This window comes from Nilaparvata lugens, chromosome 2 (genome assembly GCF_014356525.2).
Source record: "Nilaparvata lugens isolate BPH chromosome 2, ASM1435652v1, whole genome shotgun sequence".
NCBI classification, from domain to species: domain Eukaryota; kingdom Metazoa; phylum Arthropoda; class Insecta; order Hemiptera; family Delphacidae; genus Nilaparvata; species Nilaparvata lugens.
Window position 1 is genome coordinate 9,581,019 of NC_052505.1, and position 20,733 is coordinate 9,601,751.

General features: G+C 32.1%; 1 protein-coding gene across 4 annotated transcripts in view; it reads left to right on the forward strand.

Moving 5' to 3' along the window:
• LOC111057877 (cytochrome P450 4C1) overlaps positions 1–10,570 on the forward strand; it is a 30,734-nt gene extending 20,164 nt beyond the window's left edge. For all 4 annotated transcript variants that reach the window (XM_039420495.1, XM_039420493.1, XM_039420494.1 and 1 more), the window contains exons 7-13: positions 785–911; positions 2,053–2,131; positions 5,125–5,234; positions 5,834–5,902; positions 6,506–6,674; positions 8,585–8,764; positions 9,876–10,570. In XM_039420495.1, the coding sequence (XP_039276429.1) occupies positions 785–911; positions 2,053–2,131; positions 5,125–5,234; positions 5,834–5,902; positions 6,506–6,674; positions 8,585–8,764; positions 9,876–10,048 (907 nt within the window). In that variant the 3' untranslated portion in view covers positions 10,049–10,570. The remainder of the gene's footprint in view (positions 1–784; positions 912–2,052; positions 2,132–5,124; positions 5,235–5,833; positions 5,903–6,505; positions 6,675–8,584; positions 8,765–9,875) is intronic.
• The last annotated feature ends 10,163 nt before the right edge of the window (positions 10,571–20,733 follow it).

Sequence of the window (20,733 nt, forward strand, 5' to 3'; positions counted from 1 at the left end):
ATGAATTAATAATTATTATTAAATGTAAATCCAAATTAAATGCTGTAAATCACCCCGAAGACTTCTGCTTCTGCAAATATTGACAACAGGGTAAACAGCCAGATGGAAATTTTAATTTTTGAAAAGTAGCGCTCATCGAATTTCCATAATTTTGAATTTCCTTCTAATTTTTGAATAGTAGCGCTCATCGAATTCCATAATTTTGAATTTCATAGAATTTTCTTCTAATTTTTGAATAGTAGCGCTCATCAAATTTCCATCTAGCTGTTTACCCTGTTGTCAATATTTTGCAGTAGCAGAAGACTTCGGAGTGATTTACTGCATTTAATTTGTATTTTCGTTTAATATTAATAACTGATCAGCTTTCTATTTGTTTTCCAATTCGTGAATTATCATTAAAAATCATACATCAATTTAATTAGAGATTAATACACTTCTGAATGCATTCATTACATGTGAACATTTCTACAATTTTATCTAGTATCTAGACGATAATCGCGGCCTAATAGTTCCTTATCGTTTTGTGTGATATATAATGGTTTTCCAATATTGGGTTTTCGTTACATAAATCTGATGAAGAATGAATTATGCTATTTGGGAATACAGTATATTAATTTGTCCAATTTTCTCGGCCTAAACTTGAATGAAAACTTATATGTGAGCCTGCATGTAGGCCTGCCCATAATAATCACTTGAATTACTCGTAATTTCTGAGCTCTTGTTCTAATATTCTATTTTTATTGCAATATTATTTGTTCACTCATTAGAGGCTTTTTACCCACAGCATCAGTGAACTGACAATGGAACGGACAACTAAGCCATGGCTACACTCTGACCTCATTTGGAAAAATTCAAAGAGAGGGGCCCGCTACGCACATGATCTCAGTATTCTGCATGGATTCACAAACAGGGTAAATAAAAAGCATTGTCTATTTATCTGTTTGGTGGATTAAAATTCTACGTATTTTATTTCATGGATGTGATTTTTGGTCAAAACATGATACTACGATCCAGTACCATAGGTATAGCGTATATAAAAATATAGGTGACTTATAGAAAAATAAGAATTTTCTTATTTCACTAGGTCTATCATTGGAATATCCTGTAATACCTAAATCGGAAAAACCAACTTAAATATTTTTCAGAGACTCATAATTGTTTTTATGATAACAAAATTTTCCAATAAACCTCATTCATTTTAATGAGCAATTTACATAGAATTTGCAAGCAATTTAAATTTGAATTCTATCTACTTCATTTTTTATCCCATTTGAAATTTCACATCTAATTTCACTTGAAACCCTTTCATCTCAAATTTTATTGGCGAGTGATGATGGATCAGCATTGATATTTTGAAGTTGAAAATGTATATTTGATAAAGGAATCTGAGTTTTTTATTATTTTCTGAACAGAATAAATTTTATGTATTAAATGTTGTTACTTGTCATAGTTTAATAATGTTCAGGTCAGATCAGATTGATTTGATAAAAAAATAAAGTATTTGGCCTTTCTGTTTTTCTATTGAGGGATATTTACAACCACAAAAAACGAATACTTGAAGACTTTAATTATTGTGAATAATATGGAATACATGACACGGTACATCTACCTTCTACGCAACTTATTACGGTACTTTATTGGTTCGGTAGGGGTTTTGAATTGAGTCTTCAATAAAACATTCTTCACCTCCATGATGTTCAATTTGAGTGAAATTTTAGATTGTAGAATGTAGCTCAGGACAAAACAATATTTATTAGTGATTCAAGTATGGGTTTCAGACTCTTGAATGATTGAAAATAAATTTCTGAAAAAAAATCAGGAACTAACAGAGGAGCCGATACATAGCATCTTGCAGAGGATAATTTACTATTTTATACTTTGGGGAGTCCGATCTCACTAGGCATCAAACCTGCAACAGTGTAGAAATCAATCTGAAAAACAATAGTGGTATATTATTTCATAGTCTCATTTCTCAACTTTCCTTCTAAGGATAATTGATTCCCCTCATATTCTTCACTAATCTGATTCATTTTTACTTTTTTCTATTTACAGGTTATATCTGAACGTAAAGTAGCAAGACTTGCTGACAAGGAAAGAATCAAGAACCATGAGGACGATGATGAATTTTTAGGTAAATATTTTATGTGTCATACTTTTAACTATTAACAATAATTCTCTATTTCCTTTTCGTAGGCTGTATACCAGTTCAAACTAATTTTATTCATTTATTTATATTTTTCACAAAGTAGCACTGATTGGGAGAGAAAAACTAAGGATACTCCTTGTACTATGAAGGGTACAGAGAAAGAACGATCATAGTCACGAAAACCAAATTTTTCAGGAGAGCCTTTTTAAACTTTAAAACGCTATGGCTTTAAAAATATTAAACTATACTTGCACAAACTATTTTTTATTAACAACACACTTATATATAACTGTTTCCTATGTGTATCCGATTTTTTTGTTCACATTATGGTAAATGATCACAACTTTTTGTTAGGCTTGTATGGACTCTGATCGTTAGTTCTGTGTATTTCAAAACGGTTTTGGAAATAAAAATTACTGTAGTCCACAAATAACGATTTAATTTTTTTTTGCTAAAGAACTAACAGTACAAAATTCGTAAAAATGATATTTCATTAGAAAATTTTCAAAAAACTACTAAACAAAAACTCAGTTTTATCCTTTTTAAGTTTACAAAAAACTGCATATTACAATGAAAGCAATCTTATTGTTTCCCCTGTTTCGATGTTTCTCACGATTGTCCACGGGTGCTCTTCCAGTTGAAGCAAGAGAATTCTTAATCGTTTGGATACGGCGATTAGTTATACCAAATATGGATCTAAACCCATTGAAACAAACAGGAATGTCTTCAAGACAATCTTCCCTATTTACACGCACCTTGTAAGCATAATATGAAAAGTGATTCAAATTTGCATCTTGCTCATTTTTCCTTGGACGCCTACGTTTAACTGTATTCACACTAATCAAGCCTGCCAACAAAGAATTTTGGGAATTTCTATCTCCTAAATCGTTGAAATGTTGAATCAGTGAATCACGTTCATTTTTCAAAACATTTTCGAAACACTTCAAGCGTGTGCAGTGGCAGTCCTCACCTGTTTCATAAGTGGTATCCCTCAGCTTCTTTGCTGCTTTAAACATACTTCCATGACTTTGTCTCTTTCTTGATTCACTAACATTCACATTACTCCCCCCCTCACTATCACTACCATCAGCACTCATCACAGAAGACAGAAAAACACAACAGCACAAGTGAACAACTCACAGCAAACTGAAGATGAGTCATGCAAGCCTGTAGGGACAGGAATGCTATGCAAACAAAGCTGACTGGCCGGCTGGCGTCTGGACTCTGCCCGATAGTTCTGTGTTCACCAGTGACTCTGATCGTTAGTTCTGTGTATACCAATATTTCAATTGCATTTTGCTGGGACACTGAGCGTTACTTCTCTGTATGAATTGCACGAGGCTATAGTGTCCTACTAAAAGAACCATATGGCACAAAAAAACCGTTTTTTTTAATTTTGGACTCTGATCGTTCTTTCTCTGTACCCTTTCTTTCCCAAATTTAGATAACATTTTAAAAGTCCAAAATAGGGTTATGATTTCACTTTACTAAAATTCAGTCAATTTTCACTAAAAAACAACCAAAACTAAGATTTTTAAATTTTGACGGTTGAAAACAGAATAAAAAACAAAAATATCACACTCAAATCACCATTATTTGAATAATTGTTACAGTTTACAGAGACTCTTGAATTTTTGAACCCTGTGGCCTATTCAGAATTGTTCAGAAAAATTTATTTGATTTGATGTTGTAAATTTTTCCATGATGTGATAAAAACAATAATCATGTTGGATTCTCCACTAAATGTTCTATTATCACTGTTGTATCCATTGTAATACTTCAAGTTAGCGATAACATATCCAGGAATGATCAAAGCGCTTCCACACATCGTCCCACCGACCAACAGTTTTACCATAAATGGGCACCTTCTGGCAGGTGGTAGAGTAACGTTTGTTCTCTGTTGAGTCTTTTGGATTGCATTCCTTGCAACCAAACCTCGTGTTAACACTCTGCCTATCATTTTGAATATTATTAAACTAAAAATTTGCCAATTTTTTGCTATAAAATTATTGGAAGTGTAGCAGAACAAACACAAACCACCAAATTTGCAGTTCATAGCGAGCTGTTTGATTCCCAATTAGATTCGTTAGACTGCTGTTTCAAATTGTAGAAATCAATTCGTTTCTGATAGACCGAAACGAAGGGCGAAAATTGTTTTTCAAGAATAGAACAAAGTTCCTCATACGTTTTTGAAGTTGGAGACTCAGGATCACACAGGTTTCGAAGTGTTTTAAAAGCTGCATCTCCGATGACTGTTAAAAGCACTGCAACTTTCCTGTCCTTGTCGATTCCATTTGCCACGAAAAACATCTCAAGTTTTTCTGACTGGTAATGTCAAATTCGGCCATTGATCCGATATTTGAGAAAATAGTAGTCGTCCCATGACTAGAATTGGAACCCGCCGTGGATTCATTCATGATGAAAAACTTCGATCCGTTTGCAGGAACACATGAAGTTATAGGTTACTGCCGTTGAATACAGGAACCCGTCCGTCATCCATCCTTAGGTTTTTAATCCTCGTCGCCATTGTTGTGGTTTTTGTCTACTAGACATACAATTAAATTTGTGGAAACATGAATTTATTCCATGCTATTTACAAACAGATTTGAAATTACTAAACACACAGTTTAACATACGGTGTTTTCTCATCTTCCAATTCTTCTTCAGGTGGGGCACTTTACAACAATCACAAAACCCAGTGATCGATGGCATCGAAAGTTGATTTAATTGATTTTAGACTAAACTAGTATTTTGGCATACCGTATGCCAAAGTTCAGTCAAGTCTAAATTTAATTGATGATGATTCCATGAGCATCGAAACCCTGGTATAAAAAATAAAACATTATGTAGCAGAGAAGACAACATAACTATTGTGTTTTTATTTCATATAGGATTTTTTTATCTGCTCTCTTCGAGATAAAATAATTCAATTTGAACCCTCCTTTCTTATGTTTTTTTTATTTTTTTTTTGTTTCCAGGTAAAAAGAAACGTATGGCATTCCTTGACTTGCTCCTAGAAGCATCTGAACTGGGCCAAAAACTGACTGACGATGAGATCAGAGAAGAGGTGGACACATTCATGTTCGAGGTAGGTTGTGATCTTTTTCTCTTTTTGTTAATTTTCTGGTAATCTCACATCAAAGTTTCTTACTTATCCGTATGGTATTTCTTAGAATAAGTTATTGTTTATTTGACAGGCAAATGATAAATTATCAAAAATATTATACAGAATTCCTTAATGCTATCTACTATTAATAGGATGTTGAACAATATAGGTTATTTTTATCAATATTGATGAATTATTGTATTGTTTCTTATGTCAAAAAATAATTAAATTGAAATCAGTAAAGTTTTCGATTTAATAATAGGGTTCTATGGATAGTATTTAATAGATTGATTATTCATATATATTTGATTCCCTATCTAATCTGGAGTTCTGGTTTACTGGAGTGTATTCCCAACTCCCAAGGTTTTCTAATATATACCGTACTGTGTATTGTGAAATAAAAATTGAATTTAGTATTCTGGTTCTATTATTATTGCAAAAGAATAGCCTAGTTTTCAAATTGATATGGTCATCCAGCAAAGACATAATAATTATTCAATATGTTGCAAATAGTGGCCTACCTGAATTTCATTATTACTATTTTTATTTAAATTCAAGTTTGCAATCAATCTATTTTGCAGGGTCACGACACAACAACTGCTGGTATCTGCTGGTCTCTTTTCATGCTTGGAAATCATCCCGAATATCAGGTTCGTACTCTTCCTAAAATGATAATTATCAATTGGAGATTTATGTTGTTTTTAGTGTAAATTATTTATCCAATGCGTTCTATTATCGTAGAAATACTCGCATGGCATTCTTGAAAGTTCATGTGATACTCTGTAATTGAATTTAATATTCTAACTTGCAATATTAGAATCGTTCCTTTATTATCAAAACTTAAGATTCAATTTCGAAATCCAAAATTATGATAAATTAAGGTGTAAGTATTGCCAGAGACAACTGATACAAGTAGACAACTGAGCCAACTGATACTTTACACCTTTCCTCTATTGTATCACGGAGGAGATTCATCAGATTCATTGGAGCAAATTATAGAAATGAATAAATCTTTAAAAGCTTATTTCAAAATATTGAATTTTTCAATTCATAAATAACGTAGCCCTACACTTATAACAATTCATGTTTTATTTATTCAAACAGAATATCAAATTCAATCTGAATAATATCTGATCTCCCGCAATCTTTTGATTCTATAACAAAAAATATTATAGTTCCATTCTACATCATAAATATTTCTTAAAAGGTTGTATTTCACTTTTATCATTTCAATATTCAAATATTTATTACAGGATCAGGTAGCTCAAGAGCTGGATCAAATTTTTGGTGATTCAAATCTGCCTCCTACAATGAAGGATCTCAATGAAATGAAGTACTTGGAAAGGGTCATCAAAGAATCTCTCAGGCTATTCCCCAGTGTACCTTTTATCGGTCGTTATCTAGGAGAGGACACGAAATTCGGTAAGTTTAACAAATCTATTATTGTAAAGAATTAATAGTGATCAGGCCTAGAGGAAAATAACTTTTTCCTACAGATACCCTGAAAAGTGACCATTTGTGCACTGATTGCAGGCTGCAAAGAATCACTTTTCCGCACTAGTGCGCAAAGTGAGTACTTTGCGTACTCCAGATTTGCAGCATGACAACGCAAAATAGTTAGTAGGTTATATGGAGCACCAGTGCAGCAAAATCAAAATTAAGTTGGTAACAGTGACTGCTGTGGCTGCTATAGTGAGCAGAGGTGCAACCAAGCACAACGCGCTAATTATTATTCATTAGATATTATAACCAAGGACAACGACAGCACAGTGCCACCACAGCACACACCACACAGCTGCCCCCCGCCATTCAAACACTACTACATTATTCAGGCAATTTTACCCATAATTACCCACTTTTCATATTCAATGGTAACTGTAGGAAAAATTTAATGTGAAATACGTGCGCAAAGTTCGTTTGCTGCACTCAAGACACCATTCCGCCCTCGCCTACGGCTCGGGCGTAAACGTTTCTTTCGATGCAGCAAACTGTCACTTTGCGCACTAGTTGCACAAATAACTATTTCTCAACTGTTTAATACAATGAGAAGAATGGGTAGAAGAATCTCTCAAACGAGATTTTGAACACAAGAAAAACAAAAATGTGTTATGGTTTTAAAGAGGATCTGCTCCTTATCCCGATGTTATCACAGATATATCAATTTTAAAATATTTTATTTGGCAAATATGTGTGTATGCCTACACTCCTATTATGCTCAAGCTTTGATGCTTTCCTCATGAGGTGAAAAAATCATCTCATAGATCAGTAACAAAATAAAATAGAAAAACGACACTTTCGTGCATTGGATGAAAAGTTCAAAATTATGATGAATTAAATTTTAAAGAACTATGGACAAATTTGTTTTTCTGTTGCAGAATAATTATTGGGATTTAAATAAAATGTTAGAATGGTATTTTTGGATAGTGATAGTTATTGTAGGCTACAGTATATCCTATCATCACAGTTCTCAAATTCAATTATATCTTGTGGATAATTATTTATTTTCATTACCTTTAAAAGGCCTCAGCATACTTGAACGTGAAATGGGGTTTAGAATAGTAAATATTCATTGCTCTTTCAAAGAATGTTCAGTAAATTTATTATTCTCACAACAATCCGTTTTTACTTTATTTAAAAATATTGGAGGTTCTACAAAGGTTCTCCATATTAGTCGCAACACATCACAGTATCTCAATTCAGTGATATCTTGAAAATAATTATTTATTTTTATTACCTTTAAAAGACCTCAACCTTCTTGAACGTGGAACAGGTTTTAGAAAACAGAAAATATTCATCACTCTTTAAATGAATGTTTAGTGAAGTTATTCCCACAACAATCCGTTTTTACTTTGTTTCAAAATATTGGAGTTTCTACAAAAATGTATTCTATATTAGTCACAACAGACTGGTTGTTCAAATAGCAGGAGAAATATTTTCAAATTTGATTTTATGGGAGGAGATGTTGCGGTATTCCTCCATAATGAAAAAGAAAAGGGAAATTACTGATATTGACAATACCACTACCTTCATTTTTTTTTAAAACCACTTCACATATGACAGTTACCAGGTTTCATAGTGAAACTTTCCACATTCTCAGCCCCAAGTACAACTGAAGATGTGGCAGGTTTTGCTATGAAACCTGAGTATCGGCATCGTGACATGTAGTGTTTTCTCAAAAATATTAGTGGTATTACAATTATCAGTGTCTTTACATGTTTATATTTCCAAGCTGTTTAGTTCCAAATTATCAAATTCGAAGTTTCAAACTATCGTTACTAGAATTATTGTCGTGTTTCAAATATTATAGTTTTGTAAATTTCTCACGTTTGCAGATAACTACATAGTTCCTGCAGGGTGTGTTATGAACCTGCAAATATTCCACGTGCACAGATGCCCGGATCAATTCCCCGACCCAGAAAAGTTCAATCCAGACAACTTCCTACCTGAAAGAACTCAAGGTCGCCATCCTTATGCTTACATTCCATTCAGTGCTGGACCAAGGAACTGTATTGGTAAGTAATAGTTTTTTTGAAAATGAAGCCAACAAACCCACCGTGATGACTTGAATTCTATCTAAAAAATATTATGATCTTACTAAAATCTTAAGTTTCCAACGTTCATATTACTCAGATGAAACAATCTTCAAATCAAATCAAATTTATTCACACGAAATTCATACAAAATATTTACAAAAGTATAAAATGACAGGCTACTAGTGAGCAAGGTTCTTACTCACCAAAAGTACAGTATATGTTACTGGACTTTGTCCGCGAATAGGAGTCAGATCAAATGTGTTATAAGTAAGATTAGCCTATTTAATTTATAACTTGATATAGTTGAAGATTAAGTAGGAAAAGGAGTTGACAAGAAGAAATATTTAGAAATTTAAGTATGATGTAATGAAGATGATTGAGTGCAAGCTCGCACATACATACAAAACAAGGCAAAACAATTCCACCCATTTGTAGAAAAAGAGCGATAGGTGCCTATCAATTTACAGAGAAATAATGTAATTAAAATATCAATCAATTCCATAGTGTAACCATATTAATAATGTATAACAATAGTGTTCCATATTTAATCAAGTAGTATGATTAAATACTTCAGTAAGTTCTTATCCAATATAGGAACCTGAACTGATGAATCGTAATCTCATCAATGATATGCTTATCAATTCTAGTCGAAATAAAAAAAAACTTTTTTTAAGAAATAAAGGCTGCACTACACGCATTCGAAAAGTATTATAACATTATTTTATTGAAATGGAGAAAATCATATTCATATGTTACAAGAAAATAAATAGATTAATAAAATAGAATAGCTTATTACCTATAATAATAGTGCTATAATAATAAATTATGAAGAAAGCTACAGTAGTATTTTTAAGGAAATCATGAAGAGATTCAAATCAATTTATGGAGTGAGTCAACTTAAAATTTTAAAATTTCATAATCCACAATATTTTTGAAATATAATTTATTATAAAAGATTAGTACAAAATTTAATATGGAGAAAATTTGAATTAATGTGATTACACCACATTTTTCCCCTCTGTCTCATAGAATAGTTATCCCTCAGAAATATTATTCAACTTATCATTAATTCAACTCTCCAATTTTACAGGACAAAAGTTTGCAGTTCTGGAGGAGAAGACTGTTCTATCATCGATACTCAGAAACTACAGAGTTGAGTCAGTTGAAAAGCTGGAAGATCTTAATCTCATGAACGAACTCATACTTAGACCTGAATCTGGCATTCGAATGAGAATATACCCCCGAAAGAAAACACAGTCCTAATCATCGAGTGAATCATTTGCGAATGCAAGAATGGAAAATGACGATTGATTTGGATGATCTAATGTATAAGTTTTGTCATCAAACTTATTCAATTTTATTTCTTATTGTGACCAAATGTGTGAATGTTAAAGACAATAGGCCTATATGTCAATTTTATTTGTACTTGATTTATTGAATTTGAAATCAAAATTTGATTGTTTTGACAAATTTCTATTAATGAGAGAGTATAGGTTATTAATAGTCTACGATTAGAGTCGTTGACTGTGATGATAGAAATGTTCTTGCATATCATAAGATTGATTATCACATTTTGCATTGTTCATTAGCTGTAAGACTGAAAAATGAAGTATTTCGATTCCTATAACATATTATTATTATACTAGAGAAAGTAAGAAAGTATTGTTTAAAGTTTTATAAATCTCTAGATATGGACTTCAGATTTAGTAAATAGACTATAGTAATAATTCAGATCAATATGCTAGTATTAAGTTTTTTAAATAAATGCATTGAGAAAGAAAATAATTATTGTATCAATTTTCACCCTGTTTCGAGTTTGAAAATAAATAGCCTCTAGCATTACCTTTAGATCCACACACTGGGAATCATTATAATTAGTAATATCTATGAATACCCTAGTCGATTTAGAATATTCTTTTTTTGTATTGCCACTAAATATGCCTTGGCATAAAAATATTTCTCATTTATTATTCATCTCTGTTGTAGTTCAGACACTGTGTTACTTGTAAATATTTGAAAAAACACTTACTTTTGTGGGAGTATTGAGGAATGCATTTCACTCAATACTCCAACAAAAGTGAGTGTTTTTCAAATATTTACAAGTAACACCGTGTCTTAACTACAACAGAGTTATTATATATAGTGTTTCGTCATGGAAAGCAACTTTATTTTATTATTTTTTACGCATAATTTGATTCTACAGGTCAACTATTGATCTGGGAATATTTTTGTTTATTCCTATTCTGGCTACCTATAGGTACTCAAAATTCGGTCTTAAAGTTGAGAATCGGGCAATGTCACTTTATTTTACGGTAGCCTACGGTATTGAAGAGGAAAAACAAATGATAGAAATAGTACAATTTTTCACTCTGAGACTAAGTTATTCAGACTATTAAAGCTATCTAGTTTTATTCAGAGTATTCAACATGTTTTTTACTCTATTTAACATGTTCAAGTGTTCAAAAATACTACTAACGACTTTTTTGGGTGTCTAATTCATGGGGGGGGGGGTTTTGCTGGAATTGAGGAGGGGAGATGTACATGTACCTCTACTGGTTCCACTAAGAAAACATAGGGCTCAAGCTTAAATCTAGGAAGATAGGAAGATAAAAAGAATATGGATGCCCACATATGGAAAACATATAAGAATAGTTCAAATTCAAATTTTATTTGAATATCCCTAAAATCTTCTCATGATAGACATCTTGGAGAAATCCAGTAGTTTTGTGTGTTCCTATTTTGAAAATGGCATGAGTTAAAAAATTAATCCGTTGAGAACATACATTCACGTTGAAATATGGTATAGTATACTATATGGCTATGACGATATTATTGACTAGCTGGCCCGGTGAACTTCGTACTGCCAAATAGTTAATGCATCTCATGACAAACATTAGCTGGATGCACACCTGAGGAGTCGCGATGCGGCATTTTGATGCGGCAACTTTCAAGAAGCACTGTCCAAGAGTATTTCCCATCTAGGCCTACTGAACTTCAATCATGCTATCAAAAAAAAAACCAAACGCTTTTATTTACTCCAATCAGGACCTGCTATATACTACCGGACCTGAGCCTAGAAAAAAATGAACGCCGTATGTGGTAGTCTTAACTAGGAATTCCTACTAAGAAAAATTCACCAATCAGCTCTTAGAGGGCGTCTCAGTTTATCGAAATCTCAGTTCATCCAGTCCCCGTTTAAAATATCATTGCCAGCCAGTACTTACGGCGGCCATTTTTTTCGTAGGTGCAGGTCCGGTATATAGGAAGTCCTGCTCCAATCAATTATTTTTGTATTATTATGCATAATATGATGAAAACGATAATTTTTAGCTTAGTGTACAGCTGGTAACTTTGGATGCTATTATTCATATTATTCTAATTATTAATTTTAATGGATTTTATTTATATTGATAATTTTCCAACTGCAAAATAAATAATTTACTGAAAATAAATCATCTCTAAACACCGAAGACAGCACAATTATTCGAAACAAAGCAATGTATTTTACCTGAAGCTGGTTACACACAGAACAGTCATTTTGTTTTTAGTCGGGGCGTTTAGTATAAAATACATGGGCGGCTATGGAGCAGTGCATACTCATGTTCACTATCTACCGACGGCTGTTGGATGACGCAATGATTATAACGGCTGATTTTTATTTCTGTGTGTGGCCAGCACACAAATCTTCTCCCATAAGGATCACATGTAAACTTTGTAATATTACATTTTTCTTCTCACATTTAAATCGAATCTTCAATTCGAGATCTATGGAACTTTATAGTAAATGTCAGAGTTATCAATAGACGGATAAACTTTTTGACGGAGAATTTATTATCGTAAATGTTTGTTGCATTGTTCCATGGTGTCACCGAGGCTGGGTTGACAGAATTAAAAGATAAATGGTTTAGTTAAATAGAGATGATATATATATATATATATATATAAAAATTTAAAATAACATTTTCAAATTAAAGTTTTATTGAGAACAGATGTAGAATGTGAATTCTAAACTTATAAGTTATAATTTTTTGATGACGTGTCTGTGGAGATCGATATTGAACAGGGCGTTGGTTTGGTGACTTTCAACTTTGCTTTTCCTGTTCAGCCCTACCTTCTCTTCTGAAAAATGGCTTGCTACAAGTACTGTTGTTGTAGAGTTTTGCTCTAAATCATTTTCGTTTATTAATGTTGTAGATTGAGTTTTATATAAAATTTTGTGCTGTTTTGGTCAGATTTAGTTGTTAATGTAGTAAAGCCAATAGCCACTGTGTTTCAACTGTAAACTAGATAAGTATTTTAGTTCGTAATAACTCTTGAAATAATTAGTCTTAAGATATTTTCTCTTTCTGTATTTTGTGTATTTTCATCTGAAGATTATAAGTTAATTTGCTCTGAAAACTGGATTTCTCATTCATAGGCAATAGATCCATTCACAGTTTATCAAGAATCTATTTTATTGGAGCCGACAACTATTCTTAGGTTGATAGGTGTTAAATGCTATTCCAACCGTTTAAGGAAAAATTGGTAGCACGGCAAATGGTACGCCCTGTGGTGGGACAGAATTACAAAATAAATATGTCCCAAATGGTACACTATGAAATCCCTGGTTATAAAAATTATTAGTAGGATAGATATCTTGATAGGTTATGAATGGTTTGTTGCTGAGTGGGAAATCGGTTCAAGAGAGATCAAGTCCTAATGAATATATTATCTGTGCAGACTAGCATAATGGCATACAATATGAAAAATATTAAAAATGATGATGAGTTAATAGCTGCCTTAACACAACTGTTTGATAAGCAAGAGGCTAAGTTAAATGCTAGGTTTGATGAGATGAAGCAAGAATTTGCTAGCATTAGACTAGAGCAGGCTAGTATAAACCTTCTATTGAAAAATGCACATGAAACATTGAAAGATAGTCATGAAGATGAAAACAATTGAAGCAGGATGATAGTAGTGTTAAGTTACAAGATCAACTCATTCAAGTTTCTGACAATGTAGGCCTAGTTACTGTTGTTGAAAAAGTCAACCATAGTGAGATAGTAGAATTGAATAAAGAAGTAGGTAGGGAGTTGTCTTCACTGAAAGTCAACTATCATGAAAGTAATATTGCTACATTGAAGGTTAGGAAAACTATAAGTAAAGTGAATGTTTACATGAGACAGGTTTCTGTAGAGGTTAGGAAAAATGTAAACAAAATGAATGTTGCTTTGAGTCAAGTTGATGAGTTCAACTTTCAACTGAGAATTGAAAAGGTGTATGCAATGCATTCTCAAGTGAACATGACTAACTTTTGCAAGCAAAATGGCTTTGTTGAAACAAATGAACCCATGAATAAAATCATGCTATTGAAGAAAACAAAACGCAAAGTTTCCATTGATGTATTAGTATTCAAAGGTTGTTTCAAGTTGCTTATTTACAAGATGATGACAGTAAATCACATGATGAAAGGGTATTCCCCAACACACAATGATTAGGAATCCTGTGTTATGCCGGGATTCAGAATAGCATAATCGCTACACAGTGTATGGTAAGAGTCCATAATTGTGTCTTTTTTCTTTCCTGTAGCCTATTTTCTTGGCCCTTAATCTTTTCAATTTTCGATTCTTTCCTGTCTTTGTGTAATATTCAGTAAATTCTTCTATGAAGCATATCTTAACCAATCTTGTCCATAGTCATTTAAATTTGTATTTTTTCTGAAATAATATTAGAAGTTGAAATAGTAGCTTATTTTCCTAATCTTTAAATTGTTGATAAAACTTAACTTTTCCAAAATCTATCCATTGTTGTGTAAATAATTGTTTGCTTGCGGTATATTTTTTCATCATGTATTACATATTTTAATCATGTCTATTTTTTTTCAGGTATATATTAGGTAATTAGGTTTTTCAGAGCAATTTTGTCCCATGTTCTCATCTTTCATTGCATATCGTGCCATAAGCCATATGTAATTAGGTTATAGTTTTCTTCTGGGCTTTTAACCCATTTTGCATTTTATTTTTTCTTTGCTGTCCAATACTTTGGATTTTTGGTAGACAAGTAGGTGTGATTTTTTTTAGAGGTGTGGGCGTGAACCACATATGGCTGGACTCGATTATCTGACCTACTTGTTTGCGATATAAAAACTTTATGACTGCAACAACAAATGTTTGTAAAAACTTTTGCATACTTTTGTTTTTGTGGTCCGATACTAGAGTCTGCTATCACATTGCCTTACAGACATCTAGGAACTTTCCACCCAGTCACAATAGTCAACACATTTTTTCCTTCACCAGTTGTTTTTGTGGGAGTGATAGCTCACAATTATAACAAATTAGAGTCATACTTGGAATTTACAAAATTCCATAGTAGTATATTTTATTAAATATACTTCCTCATGAAAGTTCAGTACTGACATGTAGGATAGGCTCTAATTAATCTTTCTCTTCTTTGTATTGTTTTAGGGAATTTATTTACCCAGTTTTCTTTTTCTCTTGTTTGTATTTTTTAGGGAACTTATTTACCCAGTATTTCATCTTGATCATCTTTGTATCATAATCTTGAAATGTTATACTTATTATACAGTCTTTAAATTTTAAATTATTTTAAAAATAATTGGTTTAATTTAAAACGTTGTGTTATATTATCAATTGAAATGAGTTAAAGGCTAAAATTTTTCTAAAGTGTTTTGTAATTGATATTTTTTTTTAAATTTTAAAACTGTTTGTTCTATAAATTTTGATATGATTGATTATCGTTTGAAATGGATGCTGGAGTGTATGTAGAATTTTTAGTGGGGTTTGTTGATTAGAATTTTGCTGGTATGTGATTGTTTTTTGAGATGGAAACCCATTATTGCCTAAAGAAGGAATAACAGAGGTTATGACTTAGAGAGGCAGTAATGAGATAATATTTTTTGTGTTGATTACTTATGTTGATTGCCATAGATGCAAAAATAATGATTAATAATGTTGATTGCCATAGATGCAAAATGATGATTAATTATGAATATTGTTTGCCTTTGAAGCAAAATATTATTGATGTTTTGAATGATTTCTTGTTTAATGTTTGATAGTAAAGTTTTGTCATGAAATGTAGTTTGTGTTTAGAACATTGAAGAGTCGAAATAAACTATAGTATCCAACAAACGATGATTAATAATATTAAATAATTTGCTTTTTATACAATTTTTGAACAAAATTAAAACTAAATAATTTTGAAACCCTGAATGATAAATCATAAATGTGAAATGAACATGCTATAAATGAAATGTTATATAAATAATAATGAAATGCAAATATATTATGAAATGATTGAATAGAAGACCAAATGTCTGAAATTATTGAAATATGTATTGAAATTAAATTTTTGTTGTGTTGTTATGATGTTTGTTTTTTACAATTTTGATAATGATACAGGGTGTTATGAAATTATATTTCTATTTTGAAGAATGGATTAAAACATTGATATTTGAACAGTGAATAAATGAATGATTTTTTTTTTAAATTTATCATTGATATGTCCATATTTCACAATTTATGTATTGCTGACTGTATAATAAGATGTTAACAAATTTCCATTTTATATATATTTAAAATTAATTTTATGTGTATTAGATTGTATGGATAGCCTAATCAAGTTTTTCTTCTTAGTTTATAAGCATTTTAAGACAACAGGTACAGCACAGACATTAACATTGAAATAGTTATCATGTGAATCTCGAAATCAGTAACAAGTGAACGCCATGAAGAGTGTTAAGAACATTTGGGTGATTTTCAAACTAGTGTGACATATCTACGCCTAAATCTACGCTGCGGCCTAAACCAATAACTACGCTAATGTCAACGCCAATGTCAACGCCAATAGCTACACCAATGCCTGCGCCAACGCTGATGCCAACAACAAAAATCAATGCCAATGCCTGCGCCAACACTAATAACTACGCCAAAATGCCAAAATCTGCGCCAATGCCAACAACAAAAATCAATGCCAATAGCTACGCCAATGCCTGCGCCAATGCCAATAGCTACGCCAATGCCAAAATCTGCGCCAATGCCAACAACAAAAATCAATGCCAATAGCTACGCCAATGCCTGCGCCAATGCTGATGCCAACACCAAAATCAACGCCGATGCCTGTGCTGATGTCAATAGCTACGCCAACGCCAATGCCAATATCAACGCCGATGCCAAAGCCGACACCAAAGAATACGCCAATAGCAATGCCAACGCCTATTGCTGACCAAGTATCTCAAACTTCAACACTACTGCATTACCTGGAGGTAATTGTCATCCATGTTCACATTCGCAACTTTGAATTCAGAAGAACAGTCACAGTATCATGAAAGAATTGATTCAAAAAATCCTCTCCTAAATTAATCCTGTATGCAGAACTCTAAACCTTGAAAGCTGAAAATATCAAAAAACCAAACCTTACCTAAATTAATCCTCACCTAAATTAATCCTGTATGCAGCGTCTATCTCTTTTCCAAAAAACGAATTACATTGTCATTTCAAGCCTGAAATGTACATTGTATAATTACAAATATGATACAAAATTTATGTGACTCTGTATTGAATTTGGAATGCAGCCATCTACTACAAACATGAAGCAATGCTAACTGAGATGTCACCGGTATCAAGTTTGGAATGCAGCCGTCTACTACAAACATGAAGCAATGCTAACTGAGATGTCACCTGTATCGAGTTTGATATGCATCAGTCGACTACAAGTATCAGCCCAACACTACGTGCATCCAGATCAGCCCAACACTAACGTCATCACATTGGAGTCACACTTAACTGAAAATCATACTGAGTGCCTTAACGGACTGTTTTCCAAAATGTGCATCAATAAAATCAACTGCGTAAATAGTGAAAGAAATGAACATTTTTTGATTTATTGAAATTTTATGTGAAAATTAAATGTAACAATTCATCAATTCATTTAAAAAAAAAAATAAATAATAATAATAATTTTTTATTCAACATACTAAATTTTTTTTATGCAATAAAAATTAAATTTTTCTATCTATTAAATTATGTGCAATTTCAAAAACTATTCTTTACATATTAAACTTTCTGTTGAGATATTTTTCTTTAAATTATAAAGCTAAATCAAAAGTAATATTGATATTCTATATTTTGAGATATTGTTTGGAAACATATAACAAACGCTATTGATGAATTTTTATAATAATTTTCAATATTTTTGGATGACATGTATTGTTTTTTTTTTTTTAAAAATTGTTACTGTTCTCAAATTTAAATTTCAACAATTTTCATTAGGGTCAATGTAAATTTTTTCTTTAAATTTTCAAACAGTAAAATTTTTTTATGTCAAGAGGGGGGTATTTGTAATATTACATTTTTCTTCTCACATTTAAATCGAATCTTCAATTCGAGATCTATGGAACTTTATAGTAAATGTCAGAGTTATCAATAGACGGATAAACTTTTTGACGGAGAATTTATTATCGTAAATGTTTGTTGCATTGTTCCATGGTGTCACCGAGGCTGGGTTGACAGAATTAAAAAGATAAATGGTTTAGTTAAATAGAGATGATATATATATAAAAATTTAAAATAACATTTTCAAATTAAAGTTTTATTGAGAACAGATGTAGAATGTGAATTCTAAACTTATAAGTTATAATTTTTGATGACGTGTCTGTGGAGATCGATATTGAACAGGGCGTTGGTTTGGTGACTTTCAACTTTGCTTTTCCTGTTCAGCCCTACCTTCTCTTCTGAAAAATGGCTTGCTACAAGTACTGTTGTTGTAGAGTTTTGCTCTAAATCATTTTCGTTTATTAATGTTGTAGATTGAGTTTTATATAAAATTTTGTGCTGTTTTGGTCAGATTTAGTTGTTAATGTAGTAAAGCCAATAGCCACTGTGTTTCAACTGTAAACTAGATAAGTATTTTAGTTCGTAATAACTCTTGAAATAATTAGTCTTAAGATATTTTCTCTTTCTGTATTTTGTGTATTTTCATCTGAAGATTATAAGTTAATTTGCTCTGAAAACTGGATTTCTCATTCATAGGCAATAGATCCATTCACAGTTTATCAAGAATCTATTTTATTGGAGCCGACAACTATTCTTAGGTTGATAGGTGTTAAATGCTATTCCAACCGTTTAAGGAAAAATTGGTAGCACGGCAACTTTGAAGGACCGTAGGAAAGTGTCCTGAAGTCAGATTATAAATTTAATAGGCCATAATCCTGGTCCTGAACATATCGAGCACAACTAAAGAAAAATCATCAAATTCGGTGCACATATGAAAAAGTTATTGAATGTCAAAATTTGAGGCTCGATAATTTTTTTATATAGATGATTCCTACTGAGTAAGTACCAATTAATACCTATCTTGCAACCACTTCCCTGATTCAATTCTAATATCGGGGCACCGAGCTTCGCTCGTTATTTGTATTTATTGATAAACGGAACACAATTCTCTAAGATGATCGTGTTTCTATTTGACAGCTGGCTATATGTCATCTTATGAATTTCGGGGATGCGATATTTTGATTTTTCACATACTCACTTTTTACTATCCACAGCTGTTTCAGCCAAGGATGAATTATCCTTTTAATGTCGTTCAGCGAGTTTTCCCAAGGATGAAACCTAGTGCAATCGAGTTTTTATATCATAAACCTACTATGTTCCAAATTTCGTGAAAATCGTTAGAGTCATTTTCGAGATCCGTTGAACATAAATATAACCAGATATTGCTCGCTTAATATAATAGGATTCTCACAGGGCAATTTGCATGAAGAGGAATCATAAACTTCCAAAACAAATAGAAAACATCCAGTGAGCAATGTTATGAAGTCATGCAGCGCAAAGCACCGTCACTACTAGCTGTGTTAATGAATTACATGTGAATCAACAATGCAAATTCAACACATTATTCTTCAGTGGTTTTGTAATTTTGATTAGCTGAAATGAAGCATTATCCATGAAATCTAATCAGGATCCATAATAAGAAAATAACAATTTATTCAATGGATAAGAACCAAGATTCCAACGTAGCCTAAATTTTCTTTACTAGTGGCCCCCTGGGTTGGAGAACTCACTCATAAATTGATGTGTTGTAATCTTTGAAACCAGCAACTTCGAATTATACAGAACTGGTAAAAATTATGGAAACAGCTAAATATTTATTTCCCAAGTATATTTTGACAGTAGGTTTTATTGGGGATCCTACTTGAAATGAAAAAATACTCTCAGAATATTGCTATCACTATGTCGCTTCAATATTTTTCTGCCTCATATCAATCCAATTTCTTTTATTTTACTTTTAAATGTGATAGGCTACATGATTACGAAACAGAGTTCCAAGAGAAAATTAATGGCGAAAACCGCACATTTAAATCTCAACCCGTTTCAGTTTGTTCTTGTAAAAGTTGTAAATTATGCTGAAAATTAACCTGCTGAAATCATGTGTCAGCGCAGAAAGGACTGTCTATGTGATAGCTCCGAAATAGTCTCAGCCTCAGCTGATGCTATGAATGAATGGAAATGCTGTATTGATTGCATGCAATGATTACCGCAGCTGATCAAAAAATAAATCTTTCTATAAGCAATTTTTACTTATGCACTTTCAATGTTATTTGTTGTATCCTGAAAAAGGACGAAGGAGTCGGTAAATTTTTTTGTCCAACGAACTTGATCTGTAAAAAGGGTCAGAAAATAAGTTTTCAAAATTTAAAGCTGATCAAATCTTTCAAAAGTTATAGTCGAACATACACAGCGACGGACAACTTCGGCCTTGATTCAAAAGTAAGAAGCAGGCGATGTCCACTACACCACCGTATATTAGTAGCTCTTACTAATATCTTGACTTTGGCATAATTATTCAGATACTTTGCCGGCCAATTATTTATTCAAAGTAATATAAGTAGGTAGATCAAATAAGAAGAACCCAACTAAGGAACCAAGAACTTTAACAGAGACAATACATTT